Genomic DNA, 26,812 nt, shown 5'->3' on the forward strand with positions numbered 1-26,812 from the left:
TCTCTCTCTCTCTCTCTCTGTCTCTCTCTGTCTCTGTCTCTGTCTCTCTCTGTCTCTCTGTCTCTCTGTCTCTCTGTCTCTCTCTCTCTCTCTGTCTCTCCCCCCCTTCTTTTGAATGGTATCTCTCTGTTCCACATGTTCCTTTGGATAAATCTGCAGAAAGGAGGCTTAGCTCTCATGCTCCCATTTACGGGAGGGAGGAGCTAGGGACTTTAAATCCCCCTGTTGAAATTTGATCCCCCGTGGACTTACTATTATAGAGGAATAATGCTTAAACTAACAGAGGTTCTTATCCTTGAGACTCAACAGAGTATCAGGAGATTTCTATTCCAGGTAGGGGCAGAAGTCACACACACACACACACACAAAGAGACAGACTTATAGATACCCATATAATGCCCTTCTTTCCTTCCCCCATATATGTTTTGTGAAGGCAGTGAGCATTGAGCTAGAAATTTGGAGACCTAGGCTGAGTTCTGCCCTCGAATTAGCTGTGTGACTTTGGGCAAGTCATTTCTTCGCTCTTGCTCTCAATTCCATTCAGAATATAGAAGAAATAACATAACTCCAAGTCTACTTTAAAGGGCTGCTGAGTCTGCCATTGTGTGTGTGTGTGTGTGTGTGTGTGTGTGTGGTGATCTTAGAGATTTCAGCTAACCTCTGAGGGTCTCTGTTTCCTTCTATGTAAGATAAAAAGGTTGGACTGGATGTTATCTAAGCTACTCTTAAGCTCTGACATTTGGTGGGTCTAGGACAGCATCTTGTCTCTACAATTCTTTCCAGCTCTAAAATTCTGTGGTTCTGTGTCCCATGCTTTGGAAATCTCTAGAACTTCCTCAAGTCAGGGAATTGGGAGATGTGTTTGATTTTTCCTGTAGGATTGGAGAGTCCTCATTTAGCCATCCCAGTAGGGTGAAATGAATATGACCAGCTGAAAGGCTGGTGGAATTCACTTGAGAGTAATTGCATAATTACAATACATCTAAAATATTGTCATTGTTTAGTTATGTCCAGGTCTTTGTGATTCCTTTTGGGGTCTTCTCAGCAGAGATTCTGCCTATTCAGCTATTTTGCCATTTCCTTCACCAGCTCATTTTACAGATGCAGAAACTGAGGCAAACAAGGTGAAGTGACTTAGCTCAGGAAGATGACTCATCCTTACTTTAGACAGGCACTCTGTCCTCTGTGCTATCAAGCTACCCAGTCTAAGGTATTATAATACATCCAAAGTAATAAGAGCTGTAACTAGGGCAGGGCTACAGGGCTTTGTCCCAGGGCACTAAAATTTTAGAGGGCATGAAAATTTAAAATGATTTTTTAAAAAATGCTGTGTGGTTTGTAGCATTCTAGAAACTAAGTATTGCAAATATTTATTGTAAGAATATAAAGAACAAGTTTGACCCCCAGGAAGAGCTATGAAAAGATATCTTCCCCTAGTCCTTTGAGGGGAGGAGGTAGAACATGGGTGCAGAACATTGTCTATATTATCAGATTTTTTTCTGATATATTGATTGGTTTTACTCATTTTTCACTGTTTCATAAAAATTCATTGTTATAAAGGATGGCTTTATGTGAGGGGGATGGGATAAAGAAGGAAATTTAGGTGGTGTAAAAACAAAATATATTAGTTCAATTCTATTTTTAAAATGAACACTTGATTGAACTGGGAAGATACCAGATGGTCTGCTTTTCCTCCTCAGTGGCCCCATATCACCATGAGCTCCTCCAGGCCTGGTTACCCCTCCCCCACTCTTCCCTTAGCTTCTTTATCTCCTAACTACTACTGTATGTTGAGGAAAGGAGGAAGCAAGCAAGCATTTATTAAACACTTTTTATATGCCAGGCATCGTGGTAAGCACTGTGCTTATTGGAAGATAGACCCTGCCTTCAGGAAGCTTACTTTCTAACAGGGGAAGACAATACACAAAAGGAATCTGGTGGAGGGGTTGGGGTCAGGGAGGAAAGTACCTGGTGCCAGAATGTGTGGCATGGAGCATAGTTTTCAAGTCTGGAAGTCAGGAGCAGAGTTAGGAGCAGAATGGAAGACTAGCCAGCATTCCTGGTCCCCTTTACAAAATGGCGGCCCTTGGAGAAACACACCAATGGGAGAAGGGAGTGGACCTGAAGCAGGTTTGTTCCATGTTTATTCTTTTTTTTTATTCCATGTTTATTCTAGATCTTTAAAAACAATGGTGTTGGAGTAGACAATCCCTAAGACCTTTTTCAGTGATGACATTTTTCTGTGTGTCTTCATGAAATTACATCATTGAGTGTTGGACTGGTTGGGACCTCAGCAGCCCCACCAACAGCAACCTGCTCATACCTGAGAGTATTAACCACAACACTTACTAACAACACTGCTAACATTTAAACACAGTGCTTTAAGGTTTTAAAAATGCCATTTATAATGTAAAATTATTATGTACAACAACTAACATGTATAGTGTTACATAAACAGGTACACATACATATACGTGTGTGCATATATGCAGTTTTTACATTTACACATATGTATTCATGAGAGTGTATTTTTTCTCTTATTTGACAAATGGCCATCCAACTTTTCATTGAAGACTTCCAAGAAGGGTATCTTAGCCCCTGCCCCTAATCCGATTCCAGTCCATCAAATCCACTTCTGAACAGCTCTGGTTGATAGAACTCTTACTTTCCCAAATCATGTTTTAAAATTATGCAGGAATATTTTAAAATGAATATGTTTGTATTCAGTAGGTGAGTACAAAAATAAACAAGCATCTGCAGTAATACATTAACATATGCGACATAATTAAATAATTGAGTCTCTGAGTAAATAATTTGGGTTTCTGCCTTTTGTTTCTACCTTGATTATTTCCTATCCACCCCCTCCAGATTGAACCCTTCCTTTGTGTTAAAGAAATGCAATTATATCAAAGTATCCAACAAAGAGGTGAGACCATATATACAATTTTTTGTCTTGGTTTCCTCCCTCCTGTCTTCCATGGAGAAGGGGGCTGTTTCATTGTCTTCCTCCCCACCCAGGTTCTTAACTGATTTTTCCATTACTCAGAATTCAATTTCCCAGAGTGATTGTAATGGCCCACCTGACTCAGGCTGGTTTAGCTTTGTGTTCAGGTTTAGCATTAGAGCAAAAGTCAATAGTTAACAAAGGTGGTTTCCTTAGCCTTGGCATTGAAAAAACTTTCAACAAGGATCTTAAAGGATTTAACTTTGATAGAGCAGAATCTGGTCTACTGAACTCCTATGGAACTCTCATCATATGGAACTGTCTGGTTCCATATATACTTCATATGGAAACTGTCTGGTTAGCAAGGCTGGATGTGGTGACTTGTGACTGACATTAGGACACTCAGCAAGTCCAAAGGGGTCTGACTCTATGTAGGTGGGCCTCTTTAGAGGGCTGGTCAGAGGTGACCAGGAATCTGTGTTAAGGGAAGTGTACCCTGACTATTGACCTCCTGGGTCAATCAAGTCCTGGGACAGCTTTGTCACCTTTCATAGAGAAGCAAGTCCAATCTGCCTAGGGAGGGCTGGGGCCCCAGCAGGTAGCAATATTTACCTAGCGATGTATTATTTTACACTTAACTTTTTATTTATCTTATCATAGACATTGTAATGTATAGTTCTCTTGATACTCCTCATTTCACTCTATATCAGTTCATGCTTGTTTTCTATGTATGAGCTATTTTTTAAATGACCATTAAAGAAATTCTTAAAGAAATTAGCCTTTTTGTAAGTTCAAATATTCCATTTCATGCATATACCATAGTTTCTTTTTTTTCTTTGGCAACTGATGGGTACTTACTTTATTTCCAGTTCTTTGCCACCATATAGAATACGAAGAATAAGTTAATATTTGTGACTATCTTTTTTCTTTCTTTTTTTAGTTTTCATTTAGCACTTTCTTTTTCCCCAGTTACATGTAAAAACAATTTTTAACATTTGTTTTAAAAATTTTGAGGTTTAAGTTCTCTCCCTTCTTCCCTCCCTACGCTCCTTCAATGAGAAGGCAAGCAATTCAATGTAGGTTATACATGTGTAACCATGCAAAACATATTCATAATAGTCATGTTGTGAAAGAAAACACAGACAAAAAATCCTCAAGAAAAATAGTTTTCCTTCTTTCTTTCTTTCTTTCTTTCTTTTTCTTTCTTTCTTTCTTTCTTTCTTTCTATGTCCTTAAAGCACAATCCACTTGCTAGACAGACAGGTTAGTCATTTTTCTTTCATAATTCCAAACTGAAATCTCCAAAAGCTGAACCGTTTCTCAGGTCTGCTAGTGGTGCATTACTGTGTCTGCTTTGACACAGCCGTTCCAGCTATGACTGCTTCCATTTTCCTTTCTCTTACCATTAGTCATTTAGAGCATCAGGTCATAGGATTATTTATAATTGACACAGGCCTTAAAGTCCATTGAGTCCACACCATTTTGCAAATGAAACCAAAGCACTGAGAGTTTAAGTAACTTGCAGGGGGGTCACAGACCTAATAAGCATCTGAGGCAGGATTCGAACTCAGATCAGTTCAGTGTCTGAGCCAGTATGTCCCACTACTTCTTGTTTTCATGGGATTATTTATAATTTGAGAATCTTTTGAAATCTGTTCATATCTTTTCATTGCTTATCTATTGGGGAAGGAGTGGTTCTTGGTGTTGTAAGCCCTGGTTTTACTACAAACAGGGAAATAGAGTCACAGATTGCCTACGTAAAATCATACAACTATGTACTGGTAAACCTGGAATTAGAACCCATGTTTCATGACTTCTAGCCAGGGATTCTTTCTGTCATTTCAAAACCAGGTTGTCTGATTTATTTAATTTTTAAATATTATCCCCCTGGTTGTTCTCAGTCTAGAAGCAGGGCTGGTCTGCACAGTCAGGAATGCGACCAGAGCAGAGTTGTTTTCCTAGGAGTTATTCTTGGGATGGGATGGAGACAGTTTTGTGTTCGTCTTGCCTCAATCGCTAATTTTAGATGCTTGCGATCCTCTTCCTGTCTTCACACTGCCCTGAGTCTGGGAAGGCAGAGGGTAGAATTCTTGTGCTAGATCTGGAGGGAGGATCAACCATTCTGAGTCCTTGAAACAACAGCTTAGTGACCAGTTCTGATGACCAGCTGGTGGATTTTCCGAGCAGGGAAGTCAAAGGGTGATAGGATGGCTAAAAGAGAACCAAGAATCCTAACCCCCCATTTTAGAGAGGAGGGAACAGGCACATAGAGGTTTAGTAATCTGCCTAGCATCACAGAGTTTAGGGACTGCCTCAGTCAGGATTCAAATTCAGGTCTTCTCAATGCTCAAGTCTAGCATACTGTCCACTAAGGGCCCCTACTCCCTATAATACACCTAGATCTTTGCCCTAAAAGATTCATTTGGCAGCTGTGTGAGGGATGAAAGAAAGAGAGGGTAGAGAGACTGAAGTCAGGAAAAATAGCTAAGAGGGAATTAGACCAGTTGGATGGTTTTAAAATCTGGACATACACATCAGTACCTTGTTTTATATTTCTAGCATGGTGACTGGTACTGAACAGGTGACTGATAAATGCTGAATGATTGATTAGCATGTTTTCTGTATCTGTTTGTATTTTTTATTTTCAGGGAGGCCTGTGACTGTCCTATAGCTGGCACTCATACTTGAGTGCTTTTAATACATAGCTGTCATATTTTATTTAATTTTGAGGTCTTCCCTTTCCCAAACTGGTTGAATGTATGTTGACTCAATCTAAGAGGCTTCCATGTTCTAAGAAACCCAAGTAGAGAATTTGGTTTAAAATTTTTCTTCTTTTGAGCAGCAGGTTTAAACACAGAGGAAAAGATACACACAGACCTGTAGCCTCAGGTCCTTTTCCATGCAAACATTTTCAAAGTACTCAACCCCCACAGAATACTTCTACTTGCCTGAGAGCCACGTCTATAGATACGTCCCACTTTCCAGGGGAACTTTCAGTAATGTTAGAATCTCAGAGAAGAGGTTGGGCTGGCACTGAGTAATCATCTTGACTGACCTTGTTTACCAGTCTTTCCTACATTTAAGGAGGTGATTAGATTGTGTGTTCAAATCTGTCCCTGGGCAAGTCACTTAACCCTATTTGCCTCAGTTTCCTCTTCTGTCAAATGAGCTGGAAAAGGAACTGGCAAACCTCTAGTATCTTTGCCAAGAAGACCCCAAATGGGGTCCTGAAGAGTTGGACAGGACTGAAATGATTAAACAACAATAAAATATTCACTTGAGAATTCAGTGGTCTCTGATGCCACTCACCTGCAGACGCCCCTTGGTCCAAGCAGCTTATCAACGTCAAAGACATTGAGTCCTCTTGTCTTTGGCAAAATGTCCATGCCCAGCCAGGTGCTGCTGTCACCCTTCAGTGGCTCTGCTCATTCCTGGACAGGAACTCCCTGATGCCTCTGATTTTAGCCCGAAACAGGGTTGGGGTAGAATGGGGAGAAATTATACTGAGGGGAAAGCTTGTATCTTTTCTCATTAGAGGTGTGTGTGTATGTGTGTGTGTGTGTGTGTGTGTGTGTGTGTGTGTGTGACACATGGAAAAAGTGGAGGAAATGGTAAAAGATGTGAATGAATAAAACTTTATACAGAATTCTGGGAACATAAATAGAAAAAAATATAGTTCCTTCTCTGGAGGAGCTCATGCTCTAATTAGGGAATATCGCACATATAAAAGAAGTCCACGGGGTAGATGAGAAAGCCCAGGAATCTTTAAGGGCACTGTGGCCAGGTAGATGAAAAGGCCCCAGGAGACTTAAATTACATTATCAGGTCATATGACAGCATTCTTCCCTGGCTAGATATTAGGACCATACTTGACCCACAACAGAAATTTGAATATTTTCTTTCTCAGTTTTTGGGAATCATTTGTATAGTGCATGTTAATTTCTCTTTTAAATTTTTGATAGATTTCACCTATAAGTCAGTCTGGACCAGAGATGGGTTATTTTTTTTTCTCCTTTGATGGTCACCTAATGAATTGTTCAGTTTCATTTTCTGAGATTGGGTAGTTTGAGATTTCTATTTTATGTTCATTTAAGTGGCATAGCTTAGAGTTTTGTAAATAATCATCCATTTCCTTTAAATTCTTGGTCTTGCTAGAGTATTTTTGTATATAGTATGTCACTGTTTACTTCCTAGCAGCTAAAAGAGATGGCCTTGAGGACTGTGGTATTGGTAGTTACAGCACATATCAAATCAAGAACAAGCATTTATTAAGCAGCCACTGTATGCCAGTCATGTTTGGTGGGATGATGGGGGCAGTGGATACTGATGGAGTGGTTCAATTTGTTTTGCCATCTGATCACAGATTTAGCCCTGGAAGACACCTTAGAGATATGTCATTTAATTATAGTATTTTACATGGGGGGAAACTGAGGCCTAGAATAATTGTGCAAAGTCACATAGGCAGGAAGCTGCTAGGGGTTGAGAAAGGAAGGAGATCATAGATTTATAGCTGAATGGCACCTTCAAAGCCATCTTGTCCTCCCTCCTTATTTTAAAGATAAGAAAACCGAGAAGCAGCCCCGTTTAGTGACTTGCTCTGGGGCACGGAGTTAATGTCTGAGTCAAGATTTGAACCCAGGTTTTTCTTATTCTAGTGTTAATACCCTAGCCAATGTACCTCATTGCCATCTAGAACAACTTCATATGAAAATGGCTGAAAGTATCTGCAGTTTTTCATTGATGCCTAACGAATGCAATGCTAGCTCTGTGTGGCTTTCCAGGGGAAGACGATGCATTGTCCGTCAGCAGAATCCTTGGGCATTTTGTCCACGAGCTTTCTTATTGTTGCTGTGTCCCTCTGCCCCCGACTTGGTCAGCTTTTTTCTCTCTCTCTCTTTATCGTGCCAGAAAGGATGACAGGCTAAGGTACGTCATTTGCTTATGCCTTGAGCCTTTCCCATCCATCTGTTCCAGGTTAGGACATTGCCAAACTCTGCTTTTGTGGGTCTCACCTGATCTGCTCTGCTGACATGCTTTCTTTAGTGTACATGCTAACCAGGGAGAGCCACGGCTGCTCTTGACTGTGTTACTCCGTAGAGTGGGAAGGCGCTTATGGTGGTTTTGAGTTTGCGCTGCCTGTGAATTTCCAGTCTTTGCTCTGATTTTTATAATTGTGCACAACCGTTGTCCTGGTATGATGTGACTTGTAGTAGATAGAATTTTCCTTATTGCAAGAATAATTTAAAAAATACCGAGACAGGAATGGTGTTTCCTGATCTGTTCTCCCCTCCTTCAACCTTGACTATGTTCTTCTAACACCTGGCCCTTCCTTAATTTAGCCATTTTTTTAATCACTTATCTATTCGATAAACATTCTTTAATTATATTATGCTGGGTCCTGGAAAGATAAAAAAAGATAAAAGACATAGCTTCCATCCAGAGGGTTCTTATATTCCAATAGGGAAAAAGACACAATACAGATAAATTATAAAACAGTCCAAGTGTGGTGGAGAATTGTAACACAAAGTGCTCAGTGAATTTGGGGGGTTAGGGAGGAGAGGCAGGTGTTATGTGAAAGAAGGGCACAAGGGAGATCAGGGAAGACATCCTGGAGTAGATGGCCTTGAGGACTGTGGTATTGGGTACCACATATCAAATTAAGAACAAGCATTTATTGAGCACCTACTGTATGCCAGGCACTGTGCTAGGTTGTAAGGATAAAAATGAAATAGTTCTTGCCTTCAAGTAGGTTACATTCCATTGGGACAGACAACAGGTACATGAACCAGCATGTCCAAAATTATGTATGAAATAGATACATTAAATTTTAAGGGGATGAGAATATACACTGGATGTTTGATCAATATTTGTAGAATTACATTGAAAAGGGAAGGGAAGATAATGACTAGATTTAGAGCAGGATCTTGGATTCAAATCCTAGCCCTGTTATTTATTTACCTGTGTGACTTTGGGTAAATCACTCGCCTTCTCTGGGCCTGAATTTCTTTATCTACAGAATGGAATAGAGTATCCTGGGACTCTTAAAGCTCTAAATCTGTGTTCCTGCAACTACAGGGCAGATTAGTATTTCCCTCCTCTAGCCTCTGTGTTTGTTTTCTGTTCCGTTCTGAATTTGTCCCATCTTATTTCATTCTTTAATTGGCTGTACTGCTCAGTTGAACGTTTTATTGTATATTCTCTTTTCTGATAGGTCCATGTGCGAGGTGTACCCCCCACCCCCAACTCGACTGTGTTCTTTTGTGGGGATGGTAAAGGATTGTTTACTTCTGGTAAAATTAAACTGGATAAGGTTTAATTCCAGTCTTGCAGTGTAGCAAAGCATAGAGAGGTGCAGCTCAGTGAATCATGGATTATCTGATGAAAGATGGAAAAAATAGGTTACAGAAGGCATAGGGTTGTGGCCCTAGAGCTAGAAGGGGCCTAAGAGGTTTTTGAATCTAATTTTCTCATTTTACATATAAAGAAGCTGAGGCCCAGGGAGGTGAAGTCATTTGTCCAGAGTCACATAGTTCACAAGTGCCTGAGGTAAGATTTGAATCCAGATGCAGGAGTATTTCTGCTACACCAGGCAGGGCACCACCTTCTTTGTTACCCTTAAATCTCAATCAGTGCTGAAGACACAGCCTTCCCTTATGTGAAATTTGGGCAACTTTGGTCTCCTGGAAAAATTTTAAAATGTCTTGGGCAACAGCCTGGCTTTCAACCAAGGCTGGGATGTTTTGCTGTGTGCTGCATGTGAAGGGAGAAGTCACCCCTGACTTGAAGAGAATGACAAGCTATACTCTGCGTATTGTGTGTAAGGGACTTGTGGAGGCCCCTCTAGTCACTCTTGGGCAGACTTGTGGACAGAAAACCCTCTAGTGACACAGAGGAAAAAGACTGAGAAAGAGCGACATGCTTGGGAAGCCTCTCCATGTCTATAGACTTGCTTGAAATTCTAGACTGCTAGGATGCACTTCCCCTGGGTGAGAGCTTTCTCTTCTCATGGCTTCAGCAGAGCTCTCAGCTCCCTCCCAGCTAAGAAGCTCTTTCACTTTTGTCTATTTTCCAGTATAGTTTAATATGGCACATTGTATTCAGTTTTAGGTACCACGTTTTAGGAAGCTGGGGAGCATCCAGGGGAGGGCTGTCAAATTGTGAAAAGACCTTGAGTTCATGGAAGAGAGAATCCTAGTGGGGGCATGTTGTCTGTTTATAAGCATTTGCAAGTTGGTCACGTGAAAGATATGGCATGTCATTCTTTTTGTGAAGAATTCTTGTTTTTAGTTCCAGAAGTTAAAACCAAAAACAGTGGGTTGAAATTACAGAGAAGTTAACTTAGGATTGATGTAAGGGAGAAAATAATCACACTTCCTAATGGTCACAATAATCCCCAAGTGAAATGGGCTACCTTGGAAACTAATGGGTTCCCCTCATTTTGAGGTCTTACAAAAAGGGTGATGAGATAGTGGGTATCCTTGTTCAAGTAAGCTTCAGATCCCCTCCTATTCTCTTGCTACTCTGTGACTCTAATAATAGCCATGGGTGAGTGGGTGTATGAATTCTATCATCATTTGCCAAGAGTTCAGTCTTCTGGAGTCCTTGACATTTCACTGGGAAAGTTCTATCCTGATGTAAGAATATTTTGATGCGTTGGCCTGGAGAAGTAGAATCAGGAAGATCTGAGTCCAGGTCCTATTCCTGACCTATATTGATTAGGTGACTCTGGACCAGTTCCTTTAATGACCTAGGTACATCTTTAGTGACCTCGGTCACATTTAGTGACCTAGGTACATGGAGCATGTGTACCAAAGGGAGCATAGGTCTGTTCCAAAATCCCCACAAACAAAACAACCAGGCCAGTGTTCTTATAATGTGCTAGTCTCAGATTCACTTGAGCCGTGAAATTATTTTTTCATACGATAATTATTAAATGGATGCATAGTGCTGGAGACATTGCTTTATTTTCCATGGCACCTCTCTCCCCAAATGCCCTGGTATTTATTGAAGACACAGTCTGTACATGTGCATATGTGGTTTCCTTGATAGAATGTAAGCTACTTAAAGCAGGGAATGTTTGATTTTGGTCTCTGTATCCCCATGCTCTGCCAGAGTGCCTGGCATATGGTAGACATCTAGTGAATGCTTATTGATTGATTGACCCAAGAAATATTAGAACTGATGAAAGGCGTTGGTGCTTACCTCCAGCCCCAGAGTGAAGGCACTTTGTTGGACAGATCTGTGACACTCATAGCTTGGGGGAGTTGGCAAAGAACCTTATAGCTCCTTTTGGATTTCCCCTTATGGCGCAGTGGGAAGTCTTTAAAGGAGCATTACCACCTACCTGAGTCCCATCCTATTTTCTCTTTTTCTTAGAATAGACACAGCTTCTGCCTATAACTCTTTGACCTTCAAACAAAGAACAATTTCCTTAGGCGAAAAAAAAAATGAAAATACGTCTTAAGCAGAGGAGCCTGCCTGTGTGTGTGGTGCCCTCCCAGAGCTGGCCTGGGGCTGTTTGGGTGCTTGGCTCTGCCTTGGATCTGTCATGGACTCTGCATTTCTTCTGTTGCTATGCTCAGCCCTTGTTCTGGGAGATAGCATGAATCATAGGATTCATATATCATAATATTCATATATTCATAGAGGATCATAGACATAGAATTGAAAGGGATCTCAGAGCCATCTTTGTTTTTCCATTTGAGGAAACTGAGGCCCATGGGGGTGGAAGTGACTTGGCCAGAGTCACACATGGTGTCAGAGCTTGGATTTGGATCCAGCAGGGAGTCTCCAGCCCCAGCGACCCTTCTACTCTGCCATATTTCTGTAAATGATGCCATCACTTTCCAACGTCATCAGGCACAAAAGCTCGGAGTCATCTTTGGTCCTTGAATATTAAACACCCCCCTCCTGATACCCAAGCAGTAGGTTGTGAATTATATCCCCCACCTAGCTTCCCTCCCCATCCCAACTGCCATGACCCCAGTCGAGGCCTCGGTTGGGTCTTCCATTGCAATGGCTTCCTGCTGGGCTCCCCCCTCGTAGCCTCCCCCCCTGCACGCCACTGCCAGACACGTCCTTCTGACCCACTTCTGATCACATCGACTGTTCCCACTGACTGCAGAATAAAGGCCAGACCCTTGATTCTAGCATTTAACGTCCTTCACTGTCAGCCTTCACCCCAGCAGGCAGCCTTATCTCGAATTGCTTCCTTCTGTCCAGCCAGATTCTTTATTCCCCATTCTCCAAACACATCCCTGTACTCATGGCTTCAAAAACCTTAAAGTACTATTAAAGTTCTTAAAAGTCTGCTCTTATCATTCTTATTGTTGTTGTTGTCTCAGCATCTTTGCACCCAGCATTCCCTCTACTGGGAATGGCCTTCTTTCCTTACTGCCTGTTTAAATTCTCCCCTCTTCCTTGACCTGTCATCTGCAAGTCATCTCTCTCTTTTGAAGTCTCACTGCATTTTCTTTTACCCCCTTTTGACCAGACCTGTGATTTCATCAGGACCTCCAAGGGATGAATTTCCATTCACCGTGACAGATCAGCATCCCTTCTGCAACTCATAGTCTTGGAGAATGGTCCAAAGGCCCCCCCAGAGTTTAAGGGCCAGGACCCTTGTCACACAGTATAAGTTAGAGTAGGGTCTGAACCCAGGTCTGTGTGACTCCAGGGCCTTCTCTCCCATACTGTTTCTCCCTCATGCCCTTAGAAAAGCTTAATGAGGTGCTGTAGACATCTGTGTGCACAGGAGGCTGACCGCAGATTCATAAAGACTTTGTTTCAAGTATTGTCTTGACACTTACTGGCCCTGATGTCCCTGAACAAGCCACAAGCTCCCAGTGGTCTGGGTAACTCTGATCAGCCAGACAGCAAGCATTTCAGTATTAGTCATTAGTCATTGTCTTAAGCATTGGGCACACAAAGAACAGAAAAATAGATCACTGTCCCTGCCTTCAAGGGGCTCACATGCGAGAGATGATATGTGGATAGCTACGTTCATCCAAGATCACAGGGAGTAGATAGAAGGTCACCTCAGAGGGAGGGCTGTGGAATGTCCAGGAAATGCCTCCTACAGAAGGTGGGATTGGAGCTGAGTCTGCAAGGAAGCCGGAATTCTAAGAACGAGGAGAGAAGGAATTCCAGGTGTGGGGGCCAGCTCACAGGAAGGCAGAGTCAGATGGGGACATCAAGTCTGAGGAATGACAGACAGGCCAGTATGGCTGAATCATGGAGTACCTGGTGTCTGGAGGGGAGTAAGTGAAACGTAGGAGGGAATGAGGTTGGGAAGGGCTGTAAATGCCCAATAGAAGACTAAATTCTATCCTGGGCATAATAGGAAGCCACCGAAGGTCATTAAATTAGAGATGGTGACGTAGTCAGACCTTTTGAAAAGCAGTATGGCGGCAGTGCTTAGAGTACTGGGATGGTAGCCAAGAAAATTTGAGTTCTAATTCTATCTTGGATTCTTATTAGCCCTGAGCTTCCCTGACACTCAGTGTCCTCATCTGAAAAATGAGGACAACTCTAGATGTTCCTATGTATCAGACATTAGGAAAATCCATTTGGAGTGGAGGAGGGATTAGAGTGGGGACAAACATGTGTCAGGTAGACCGGTGAGAAGGATATTCCTGTAGACAAAGAGAGAGGCGATGAGGGTGTGTAGCAGGATGAATGGAAATCACAGATCTGGTCCAAAAAATCCCCTTGCCTATTATAATTAAATAGCATGCACAGAGTATTTTACAAATCATAATTAGGTAAATAATTGTCCATCACTATTAATTATAATTTATCTATTACATTTTATATTATAGGAATTTCTGAATATGTCATAATCCCTATTAGATAGTTTGCTCCCTGGAAGCAGGGATGGTGTCTTGTGTTTCTTTATTTTCCTCAGGTGCTATCCCACAATGCCTTGCAATTAATCTTAGATGTTGCTTAAATGTTAAATTTAGCTTTCATTCTTTTTAACCTTCAAGGTTGGTCTTGATGTTTATTTTAAGTCAGCAGAACATGATAAAACAGGAGGTGGTGGTATTACAGCTCTCATTCCCTAAGGATGGCACTAAGACTCTATCCCTTTGGATAGCCTACCATTCAATGACATTTATTAAACACCTACTATGTATCAGACACTGTGGGAAGGCCTTAGAACAGACAGCATGGTGTAGTGGATAAAGGGACGCCCCTGGAGTCAGGAAGACTTGTCCCAGGCACATCTTTTAAAAGTTATTCTCCTACACTGGGAGGGGGTTTCCTTTCACAATTAAATCTGAGGGCTAGTCCCATCCCATCCTAGCCAAGACTTAGAAAAGGGCAAATGACAAATCCTGGGGCAGGTGCTGTGTGTGTGTGTGTGTGTGTGTGTGTGTGTGTGTGTGTTTATGGGTCATCCCAGCTTTCCTGAGGCAACTTTTCTCAGCTAAATTGTAATAAACTTGAGTCTTTCATGCATGTGTTGAGCTGAACACCTTGATTTATCTTTTCAGATAATTCTCAGGTCTGTGAATGATTTTTCTTCTGCTTTGATGAACTTTTGTGATATTAAATTGGGGGGGGGATGGGAATACACAGACCACTCATTGCATATCATTTATCATTATCTCTCCATAATAGGGAGTGATTCCCCTCTCCCCACCCTGACTTTTTTAAGGCCCTGAGAGTGGGTGTCCTTGATAGTGCTGGAAAAAAATATCACAGAGAGAGAAAATTCCAACCTACAATGATCTTTTTCCTTGTGCATCCTAAGTAACACTGGCATGAATTTCTTTACTTCCATTAGGGGACTATTTTGAAATAAGCCAAATGGAGTTCCCATTTTCCTCCTTCTTCTCAGCACATTGGCCCACAGGGGAGAATGAGCTCAGATGCACTTCTGCCCCCTTGTCCCAGGTGATGTCTTGGGGTTGGAGGCCACCCCTTTAAAGTTGAGTTAAGAAGGACTCACTCTCCCCTTGCCCCCAACTCTTAGAGATAAAAGAAAAGGAGTCAGGAACTTTCTACTGTGGCAGCTGAGTCAAAGTGAACGTCAGTCTTGTTCATTCCAGTGAAGGTTCCTTCCATGACCTTTGAGCTGCATGCTTTCAAGAAAGTCACAGAGACTGTTTCTGTGACTTGTGAGAAAAATCAGGGAGGATGGAAGGGGAGGTACAGTTGGAAAGTGGCCCCAGATGCTGCCAGCTGTTCCATGCCTGATTCTTCTTTCCCCAACATTCGCTCTGGGCTCTCAGTTAACCACAATGCTAGTTATTATTGTTGCTAATAATAATAATATGATAGAACTGATTTATTGAGGTTATTGGAGAAATTGGTCAAAGAGCTATGGTCTAGTTCTATCGCTTTGGTCAGGAGGGATGGATGGTCCCTATTCTTCAGTCACATTGAGGAAACAGAATTTGCATTGAAAGGGGCATTGGGAAAAAGCTGGTGTAAAACTATGTGGTATTGATGAGAAATAAATAGGAATTAGGAGGACAGGAGAGAACTGGAATAGTAAGAGAGAAAAAAAAATAACCTTATAGCAGGTGGGACTTAAACCAGGCTCCAAAAGAAGGATAATACTCGTATAGTGAGAAAGGAGTGGGGGGGGGCAGGCAAAGCTTGCAGTGGAAATGAGAATGATCTATGCAGATGACAGTGAGAAAATAGTGGAGGGCAACACGAGGAATTCTGAGAGAAGGGAGGGTTATTAGAATGGAGCTGGATCATAGTGGGACTTGAATGCCAGGAAGAAGAATTTGGATATAATAAGAGGCCCAAGAGAGACACGTCTTTGCGTCTTTGTGCCCAGGGACTGGAATCATCCTCCTCCTCCTCACCTAGAAATCCTGGTTTCCTTTAAGACTCAGCTCAACATGAGGCCTTTCTGGGTCCCTCTAGTCACTGGTGTCTTCCCTTTCAAGTTTAACTTGTATTTGATTTATATATGTCTGCACATACCTGTCTAATCTTGTCCATATCTATGTATTATTTTATTTTTTACATTTATTTATTTACATTTATTAAATGCCTACTATGTGCCAGGCATAGTGCTTGGTATTGGGAATATAAATTCAAACACACACACACATGTACACATACACAAACATAAACACATAAGTTAAAAAATTTGTAAGTTTCAATTTTTAAATTAAAAAAAAAATTTAAAGACCAAAAAGAGGAACATTTTCTTACATAGAGCACAACAACAATCACAAAAGAATTCTCTATGACACCATGAATCTGTTTTATACCAACGGCTTTCCAAAAAAAGTTTACAGTAACATGTCACTTTCAAACTGTCCTGCTTGCCTGTGCTTGCTTCCCAAGTTCTGTTCTCTTCTGTGCATTTTAAAGCCTATTTCAATGTTTCTTTTTTTATACCTATTGCTATCCTCCTCTCTCATCTTTGCACCTTCTAGCCCCCATTAATTAGAGAAAGAAAGAAAAAATTAGCAAAATCAAATGAAGCACATCCACATGGTGGCCTGTCCAAAACTAGGCATCTTTTTCTGCACCTGAGTCTGTCTTCCCTTTGGTGGGAGGTGGGTGACATGCTTCATCGCTGGTTGTCTGGAGACATGACCGGTCACTGCTCCGAATTCTGAAGTCTTCAGAGTTGTTTTTCACTAGAATGTTGCTGTCCTTGTAAAAATCGTTGTCCTGGTTCTGCTCACTTCACTTTGCATCAGTTAATACCACCTGCAATTCTTGGAAGTCTTTAGTATTTTCTTTCTTTCTTTTTTTTTTTTTAAGCAATCAGGGTTAAGTAACTTGCTCAAGGTTACATGGCCAGTTATTTCTGGGTGTGGTACTGAGTATCAGAGGCCGGATTTGATCCAGGTCATCCTGACACTAGAGCCGGTGCTCTTACTTGCTGAGCCACCTGGCCACCCCTAAGCAATTGGGGTTAAGTAACTTGCTCAAGGTTACATGGCCAGGTGTTTCTGGGTGGGTGCTAAGTGTCCGAGCCTGGGATTCGATCTCCAGGTCGTTCTGACACTGGAGCCGGTGCTCTTACTCGCTGTGCTACCTGGCCGCCCCTCTTTCGTAATTTCTTATGGTGCAATAATATTCCACTACATCGACAAACCATAATTTGCTCAATCATTCCCCATTGTTTAAAAGGCAATCAATAAGCATTTATTAAGTGCCTGTTGTTTGCTAGAGTGCCTCCATTCTATTGGGGAGTCAACATGTACCTATATGAGTTTATTGAGTGCTCACTAAACAGGTCATGCATGAGCTATGTTAGACGCTAGAGATGTAAAGATGAGTCAAGGCTGTCAAGGGTTGGAAAGTAATGAGGCTTGGAGCCAGGGCAGTAATGGTGGGGTTGGAGATGATGGTAATGTCAGTGTCTCTGAAGGCAGAACCCAGGCTTAGCCTGAGAGGTTCCCAAGTGCCAGGCTCATCAGGTACTTTGGGTCTTTCTGAAAGCCAGCTTTCTGTCTTTGTTGGATCAGGAGGAGGGAGACGTTTCTATGTCTGCCTTGTATTTGTTGTCAGGGACTTTCTGCCAAGTAGAATCATTCCCTTGCCTGTGATCTCAGAGGAATTGTGTCTGCTTCCCCACTCTATCCCACAAAGAGAATGTTTTCCTTGTTGCTTCTGATCTCTCTGTGTTCTACTGTCTGTCTCTTTGCTGGCACTGAAGGGGAAGAGGGAGGGGGCAGCTGGGGCTGTGTGATAGTAATGGCAATTAAAGATTCCCCTGTATTGGCTTGGTTTTCAAACTGATTGTGTTAAAACCCAGAGCTTGTTAATCCCACCTGTGGGATGGACTTGTTGATGTGAAAAGAAAGTCCTGAACTGGGAGGAGCTGGTGACGGTAGATTTGGAGAGACAAGAGAGAGGCAGAAGAAACTTTTTGGAAGCAGCACCTCGTGGAGGCAGAGAGAGAGACTGAGAGAATTGCTGAGTGCCGCTTTGAATTGCCCTGAACTTTTGAGACCTGCCCCCTGAGCTGCCAAGGACTGAGGAGACATGGCTGTTTTGCTGGTACTTTGTCTGTCTGTTTTGATGTTCTTTTGCCAGATTTGTCCACTGGTGAAAGACAGTCCTGTTGTTGAAGAAGTCCTGGAACCTGGCTTTTGGTTAAGAAGCCCTGAGACTGTCCTGCAGACAGAGAGTGAATACTGTCCACTGGTGAAGGACAGTGCTGTTGTTGCAGGGGTCTGGAGACTGTCCTGCAGACAGAGTGAATACTGTCCACTGGTGAAGGACAGTGCTGTTGTTGCAGGGGTCTGGGAACCTTTCTGTTGGTTCAGAAGCCCTGAAGAAGGATTTTCTTGTTGTATGTTTACAGAAATCCTGGGAGAGGGTTTTGCTAATGTTTTCAGGGGTTCTAGGACTGTTCTGCAGACAGAGGATGGATTGATGAAGGGACTGGCAATGTATCTTGTGGCTTTGCTAAGCCTTGTCTCCCCAGGAACTAAGATTGCTGAGAACTTGCCTTGTGTCAAGATGAAGAAAAGACCTCCATTTGGGTATTAAGTGCTGTGCTTGGACTTGATGTAACTCTGGGGTAGATTCAATTGTGATCCAGGGGTGGGGAACTTTTGACCTTTTTGTGTTCTATGGTTGAAAAATGAATGTACTTTACTTATGTTTGGAAACTAATCTCCATTTGAGAAGAGGGGCTTTGTGGTGGACTAAATGAAGGCATAGCCTAGGGGTGGAGTAGTATTTAGAACAGGGACTCTGTAATTGATTGAATGAATGGAAGGTCCTGGGGTGGGGTAGTCCTTGGAGATTATTTAATCACCCTTAGTAAATGCTGTATTTTGAATGATGTCATGTTTTGATCTTCTCTGTTCTTGGTTTGTCACTGAATAAAATGGAGAGCACCTATGCTGGTATTTTGAACCTTGGGAAGTTGCCTTTCCTTGGCATGACATTACAGGCTGGTACCCTCCTTTCAAATGGAAGCAATAGAATCAAATGAGATAAAATATAACAAGTACTTTGCAAACCTTAAGTGATATATAAATGTTAGCTATTGTGGTAGTGGTGATAATGGTGTTGGTAGGGATGACAGGATCAGAGATTTAGAGCTGAAAGGCCCTTGAGGCCATCAAGTTCAAACCTGTGGTTTTAAACCTTAGGAAACTGAGGCCCTGAGAGGATAAGTGATGTGCCCAGGGTCAATTAGTCAATAAAATGATCCTAGAAATATTTATTAAGAGCTTAGTATGGACTGAGCATTCTGCTAAATTCTGGAGATGCAAAGAAAGCAAAAATAGTTCCTGTCCTCAAGGGACTTATATTCTAATGAGGATCATGCCATTCATGTTTAAGGCAAGATTTTGAAGCCATGTCTTCTTGACTCTGAGGATCGGGCTGCCCTTTATTATTTGCCGTGCCCTGTGTGTACTCTGGAGCTGTTGAGTGGTGCCCAGGGGCTGGATGGAAGGAGTAAGTGGGACGCGCCCTCATTCATCATCGTCATCACCTCATGTCTTCATCTACATTGTCATGCATCACGGCATCATTCATTCACATTGGCTTCCATCCTCCCCTTCATCCTCTTCTCCATTCTTCATCCATCATTTCTCCCTTCCTCACCTATCCCTCCATCTATCCATCCCTCTTCTCAGCCCATTCTTCCTCATCCTTCCATCCACCATCATCACCGCGTATCCTTGTTTCCATCAGTCATGAAGCATGCTTATCTTCATCCCTCCATCCATTCTCCTCCTCTCTCCCTTCTCCTTCCATCCATCCATGTATCATCTGCTTACTGTGTTTCAGGCACCATGTTAAACACTGGGGCTACAAAGAAAGGTAAAAAATGCAGTTTCTGTCCTTAAGGAACTCACCACTATGATATATAAGGTAGTTACAGAGTTTTTGTTGGTCAGTCATTTTTCCATTGTTCCCAACTCTCTGTGACCCCATTTGGGGCTTTCTTGGCAAAGACACTGAAGTGGTTTGCCTTTTCCTTCTCAGCACGTACAGGGTAGATGGAACGTACTCTCAGAGGGAAGGCAGTTGGTCAGATGCTAAGAAACATCCTCTTCCCGAGAAGTAAACAAGAAAATCTGGGTTAAAAATGTTGTCCACCAGGCTGTTCATTTGAGTCAAGTCTTTGATATGAAGGGATGGTTTTAGGAGGGGGAAATGCCTGGTGCCCCCTGACAGCCTTGGCTTATGACAGGAGCTTCATTTTACTTATCATGGATCACAGTGTTTTGTGTATTTTCTCCCCTTATCTGTGCTTCATTCTCTGACTTTGCATATTTCCATTTGCCATTTAGATGAAATTTAAATAAACCCATTCCACTAAGCTCTGGGCTGGAGACAGGCACCCTTAAAACTCCCTCTGAAAGAAATCTGCATTCAGCTGGCTTGATGTGAAGCCAAAGTGTCTTCCACCTTTCAGTTATCCAGCCTTTTCTGTTCTGAGTTTTCATTCAACCTCTTCTCCTCCAGGGATCTCTAACCTTATGGGTGATTACTTCACTAAAGAAGGAAGGGCAGTGAACATAAATAGCCATGGCTTGTCATCCAGCTGAAGGGAGCTGGCTCTCTGACTGGCTTCAGAGGATGGAGGATCAGAGTGGTCCTTGCTTCCCTCTTCCCATTCTGGGCTTGGGTGTTGGGCATTTGGGGTGTTTGCCTCAAGGGCACTAACATCTGGGCAGAGGCATTACTTCTCCTTCTCAGTGACAGAAGGCACAGGAACATAGATCTAAAGCTGGAAGGACCCTTAGAGGTGGCTGAGTCCAACTCTCTCAATTTACAGATGAGGAAACTGAGACCCAGAAAAGCTAAAAGTTTTGGGATCAGGGTTTTAGAGATGGACGGGTCCTTAGAAATAATCTAGTTCAAATCTGTCATTTGGTGTATGAAGAAGCTACAAAGCAAAGATAGCAAGGGATGCAGGAATGTGACCCAAAAGGTCCTTTGAGATCATCTAGTCTAAGATTCCCTTCCCTCCTTTAGAAAAATAGATGATAAAAACTACTGCCCAGAAAGTGGTTTATCCAAGTGATTTACTATTAAGCACTGGGCTCAAGTAGTAATTGAAAGAGGTATGATTTGAACCCAGGTTCTCAGCTACAAATCCAACTTCCTTCTCCAAGCCCAGTTCCAACTCCATCACACTCCCTCTCCTTGGGTTTCACCATATAGTCCCCAGTTACCTCCTGAATCTCCATTTCACTGCTCTCTCTCACTTACTAACTATGTAGTCCCAGGCAAGCTTTTGAATCTCTGTGCCTCAGTTTCCTCATATGTAAAATGAAAGTGTTGGACCCCATTGTCTCTCAGGTCTCTTCTAGTGCTAAATCTATACTACTATGATTGCCTTCTCTAAGTACTAGGGAATCACGTTGAGTCCAATGATTCCTTTTAAATTGTATCTGGGGTTATAGTGAGGCTGGTGACTGAATTTATGTATCATGCTTGATGAACTTCTGAAAGTCATCTATTTTTCCTTATTTCTCCAGGCTTATCCAAATCCCTTGGGCTTATCGAAGGCTACGGTGGGAGGGGCAAAGGGGGGCTCCCCTCCACCCTTTCCCCAGCTGAAGAAGAAAAGGCCAAGGGTCCCCATGAGAAGTATGGCTACAATTCCTACCTTAGTGAAAAGATTTCTCTGGATCGATCCATACCAGATTACCGCCCAACCAAGTAAGTGTCTATTGGTGTATAACTGGGAAGATGGCACCTTGGGAGCTGGCATGGCACCTTTCCCCTTGACCTTCCTCCTTCCTCCCTTTTCTATGTTCTTCACAAGTTTTCTTTTATACATCCCCAGCTCCTGCATGGTGCATTTTTATGCAAATTTAAAGTATGGAGTAATATGAGCAAAGACCCTGGACAATTGTCTTGGTGGGCTTTTTTTTTCTGGAATGTTGAATATAAAGGAAGAGATTCTGGGACCAATGAAAGCGAGCTCTGTTTGATGCAGAGGAGGGGAACTTTCCCAGACTCACACTCTTAGAGGAAGAACAATGGCCAAAGGAATAAATGACACCTTTATTAAGCACTTACTCTGTGTCACATCCTGATGCAAAGAAAAAGCAAAAATGGTCCCTTCTTTCAGAAAGCTCACATTCTAATGGGAGAGACAACACATCCACACACATGTATATACACACGTTCATGTGTATGCACACACTTGTGCACACATACATAGATACATGTGTATGCATATGTTATCCTAGAGATGTATGTCAACATATGTAGAAGGAACTTCTTCCTTCTCATAGTTCTCTTTCTTTCAGAGGCCAGATGCCCGTCCTGATTCCCTCAACTACGAATGCCCTCCTCCCAAACTACTGTAATTGAACTTCTGTGTATGTACATATAGACATTTTTTCATTTATTCTTTTACTAACCAGTATATAGTCATACAAGATGTCCCAAAGGTCTTAGTGCAGCCCAAGCTTTAAAGAGTCCAAAGCTGCATGAAGAATCTTGGGCCACCCTGTGCACGTCCTTATTGTGTGCCCTTTTAGGATGCAAGGGGCTCCCAGGTCGGGATTGTTTCAGTTTTTATGCTTTTTACCCTTGTACCTGGCACACAGTAGGTGCCTAATTAATATGTGTTGATTGGTGGATGATCCAGTCATTCAGCTGCCCAACTGCCAAGACCCTTCTTACTTCCTCACTCTCGTTCCCTTTATCCAGTCTTGGGATTTATTTTTTCCTTCACAACAATTTCACTTGTTCCTGATGTCTTCGCTTCATTCAAGTTGAGCTATATGGGCCCTGACATCTCTTCCAACTCTGAAATCCCATGATTCCATGTTTGTATCTAAATGGAACCAAAATACAATGTGCATTATTTGAAGCATTTCATATCACTCAGGGTGGTACAAAGTCTTTGGTGGCAATGTAAACTGCCTCAGATTGTGTATTGGGCCTGTAGTTAGAATCTTGACTTGGATGTTTCTTAGCTGTGTAACCCTGGGCATGTGACATTCTGTGCCTCAGTTTCTTTATCTGTAAAGTGAGCCAGTAATTTAATCTACCTCATAAGGATTGTTGGGAGAATCAAATGAGGAAATCAATATAAAACACTTTGAAAACCTTAAAACACTAAAAAAATGCCAACTATTAAATCATAGCACATATATATGTATTATATAAAATATGTAATATGTATTTGTTTATGACATACAATTTATATATGTATATAATATGCAGTATAACATGCAGCACACACATTCCACCCAACCTCCTTGATCATAGAGAACTTTGGGTTAAAGCAATATTAGTCAATTAATTTTCAAAGTCTAGCTTGCATCCCTAGCCCTGGCCAGTGACCTACAGCAAGTTCCAACTGAACATTTGCTGTGCACTCAAAGAATCATCTTCTTTTGAAGTCAACAAACTGATTAAGTGCCAGGCACTGTTCTGGGTGCTAGGGATGAAAAGACAAAAAGGAAACCCCCTCGGGGAGCTTACCTCCTAGGGTAAGAATACCGCACTGTACACACAGAAGTAAATACAAAGATTGAGGGAAAGAAGGCGAATCAGAACGATCTCATGCAGACGGGGGCACCTGAATCAATCAGTTGAGAAGCATTTGTTAAATACCTACTGTGTGCTGTGTACTGGGGATCCCTATAGAGCTTCTGTTCTACTTAGAGATACAACATGAGCATAGCTAAGTTATATGTTGTATATTTACAAAGTAATTCCTGAATGAAGAAAGTAGCAACAATGGGGTAGTGGGGTTGGGGGAGAGGAAGAAGCTTGCTATAGGAGGTAGCCCATGAACTGTGCCTTCAAAAATACTAGAGATTCTAAGAGGCATAAATGAAGAGGGAGGGCACGTCAGGCATCAAAGACAGCTTGGTCAAAAGCATGGAGGCAGAAGATGGAATAGCAAGTTTCAGAAACAGCAAATAGGTGATTTTGACTAAAGTGTTGTGTGAGAGAGTACCTTGGAGCCTTTATCTCTCTGAAGGTTTTTGTTTTCCTAAAATGTACATTTTTTTGGAGGGGGGAGAAGTTTCCAATAAAAATTAATAATTTTATTCATGAATAAAGTTCATAAGGGAAAAATATTCCCAGATATGTGAAATGGTGTCCATAGCTAGAGAATGACCTCACCCAATCTGGAGGGCAATTGGATTTAGCTGGATGCAAGTGAGACCTCGGTAGTCTGTAAACCCTCAGGTAGATGAGAAGACAGCAGACTCAAGAGATGTGGGAACAAAGATTCATAAGGCTAGGGAACTGATTGGCTATAGATGATGTGTGTTTGTATGTCTAGGCATGTAACGTGTACAAAAATATATGCATACATAGATACATAGATAAAATATGATACATGTTTATACTATATAACATGCTTATATTAACTCATATATAATGTTATGATATATAGAGGTAGAAAGAGGCAGAAAGAGATGAGAGAGGAGGAGGAGGAGAAAAAAGAGAGGAAAGAGAAGGAGAGAGAAGGAAGAGATGAGAAAAAGAGAGAAAGGGAAAGGGAGAGAAGAGAGGGGAGGGGAGAAGAGGGAAACATATTTCCTGTCTCTCAGCCCAGTAGAATGCAAATTCCTTGAGGGTAGGCATGGTTACTGTCTTCTAGCTCCAGGGTCTCTCCCGTCTAGTAAGAGCTTCATAAAATGCTCATTAAATGAAACTGATTCACTCTATATGATTTTGCTTTGTCTCCCTTTGTCCTGTCTGCTCATAGAGTCTGCATTTTATCTGTCTTTATATTATGATAACTTATATTTAAAAAGTGCTTTTATAGTTTTGCAAAATACCTTCATTTATATCATCTCATTCAGTTCACAAAACAACTGCAGAATGCCCTTCTCCCCCCAACCTATGCCCCCATCTTATAGGAGACAAAACTGAGGCTCCCGTGGGTAAATAGCTTGACCAAGGTTGAAAGGCTAGTAAGACTGACTTCAGATCATAACCCATACTGCTTTCTTGTCCAATATCCTATAATATTTCTGCCTTTTTCTTTTCTTATTCATTACTTTCACACATATACTTACTCCATCCTTCCCCCTTCTCTTTTTTTCCCCTCTCCCTCCCTCCCTCTCCCTCCTCTCTTTCCCTTCCTTTCCCCCTCCCTCTCTATCCCTCCCTCCTTTTCTATCTCTCTCTCTCCCTCCCTCTCCCTCTCCCTCACTCGCTCTCACTCCCCCTCCCTCTCTCTCCCTTTCTCTCCCTCTCCCTCTCCTTCTCTCTCTCTCTCTCTCCCCCTTCCTTTCCCACCCACTCCCCCACAGAACTTAGGCCAGGAGGGCCCTTTAGTTCTTCCCCTGACTCATTAAATACTGGAAGCCCCTAGTGTCTCCCGTGAACATGAATGTCTTCTCTTCCATCAAATCTGCCGTCTGTTTTCTTCTTGAGAAATAAATTGTGCTGGTGGATCCAGTAAATTAAACCCTGCCTGGTCTGGTGGATGCTTTGAAAATGCCTCAGGCGTTCCTCCAGTTCAACTGAGACCAAACCCTTATGTCACAGAATTCTGACATTCCAGCACAAGCTGCTGCCAGCTCAGGAGGCATTTCAATAGCCCCATCCTTGAATAGCTTTGAAAAGTCCAGATCCCAACCTTTTTTCCCTCTTTCTTTTTGGTACTGGACCCATGATTTCTTCAGCATAAGAAACTTCTGATGAGGAAATTCCCTCTGCCCAGGAGGGTCAGTGCCTGCACTGCAGGGCAAATCTTGGAGAGACTCCTGGGGAAACAGAGCTTTAGTGACTTCCCCAGGGCATGAGTCAAAGGCTGGACTTGAACCCAGTTTTCTCCTTAGTAGAATATAAACATCTTGAGGACAGAGACGACTTTATTTTTGTACTCAGGACTTAATCCTGTAGACTACCTCTATATATCATAACATTCATGTGACATTCATCAGAAATGAATGAAGGAATAATATTTACTAAGCAGTTACTACATGCTTAGTAAATATTATTCCTTCATTCATTTCTGATTCATAGACCAGCTCTCTATCCCTCCCTTCGCTGCCACAATGCCTCTCCATATCCTGCTCTTAAAACAAGATTTTTATTGCTAACATTAATATCAATATTATATTATTAATGTAACAATGTTTTATTAATGTAAGAACAGATATTAAGAGAACACTTCAATAAACCAGTGTGAGCATTCCCTCCGTTGGTACTGTTGATGACCCATTCATATCTTGTCCATAAATTCGTCTTTCAGGGATTTTTAATATCTTTGTGAATACTGTCTCAGCTCAGGGACTGTACCTCTAATTGCCTTCCTTCTCACTAAGTAACCACCTGTTTCTGTTGCCAACCACACATGTCAATTAGCATTTATCAAGTGCTGACTACAATCCAATCCAATCAACATTTATTAAGCACCTACTGTGTGTCAGGTAGGTAGCACAGTGGATAGAGTGCTGGGTCTGGAGTCAGGAGGACCTGAATTCATATTTGGTCTCAGACACTTATTAGCTGTGTGACCCTGGACAAGTCACTTAACCCTGCTTGCCTCAGTTTCCTCATCTGTCAAATGAGCTGGAGAAGAAAATGTCAAACTGCTCCAATATTTTTGCCAAGAAAACTCTAAAAGGGGTCATGAAGAATCAGACAACTGAAAAACAACTCGACAGCATGTGCCAGGTATACAATTAATAAAAAGAAAGACAGTCCCTACCCTCAAGGAGCTTACAATTTAGTGGAGGGAAATGCCACATAAAAAGTCAGGAAAGCAGGGGGTTGGAGTGGGGAACCAGGAGGTACCTGGCCTGGGGCAGCAGGGAGGGAAGAAGATGAAGAGCAGAGTGAACCAGGGAGTCTTACTTTACCCCCCAAATTCTTGCTTACTATCAGCAGAACCCAATATGTATGCAGAAATAAGCATAAATCCTATCCGGACTGTGTATCCAGGGGTTTGGCAGGAAGAGGCTTTTGAATGAG

The 26,812-nt window shown here is 42.1% G+C and overlaps 1 protein-coding gene across 1 annotated transcript in view; it reads left to right on the plus strand.

Annotated features, from left to right (window-relative positions):
* Positions 1-26,812, plus strand: part of GALNT17 (polypeptide N-acetylgalactosaminyltransferase 17) — a 429,974-nt gene that overhangs the window by 112,021 nt on the left and 291,141 nt on the right. Inside the window, exon 2 of the mRNA XM_069089547.1 lies at positions 21,385-21,568. Within this exon, the coding sequence (XP_068945648.1) occupies positions 21,385-21,568 (184 nt within the window). The remainder of the gene's footprint in view (positions 1-21,384; positions 21,569-26,812) is intronic.

The sequence above is a fragment of the Petaurus breviceps genome, unplaced genomic scaffold (genome assembly GCF_028583685.1).
Source record: "Petaurus breviceps papuanus isolate PSGF00001 unplaced genomic scaffold, PetGlider_PUasm1.0 186, whole genome shotgun sequence".
NCBI classification, from domain to species: domain Eukaryota; kingdom Metazoa; phylum Chordata; class Mammalia; order Diprotodontia; family Petauridae; genus Petaurus; species Petaurus breviceps.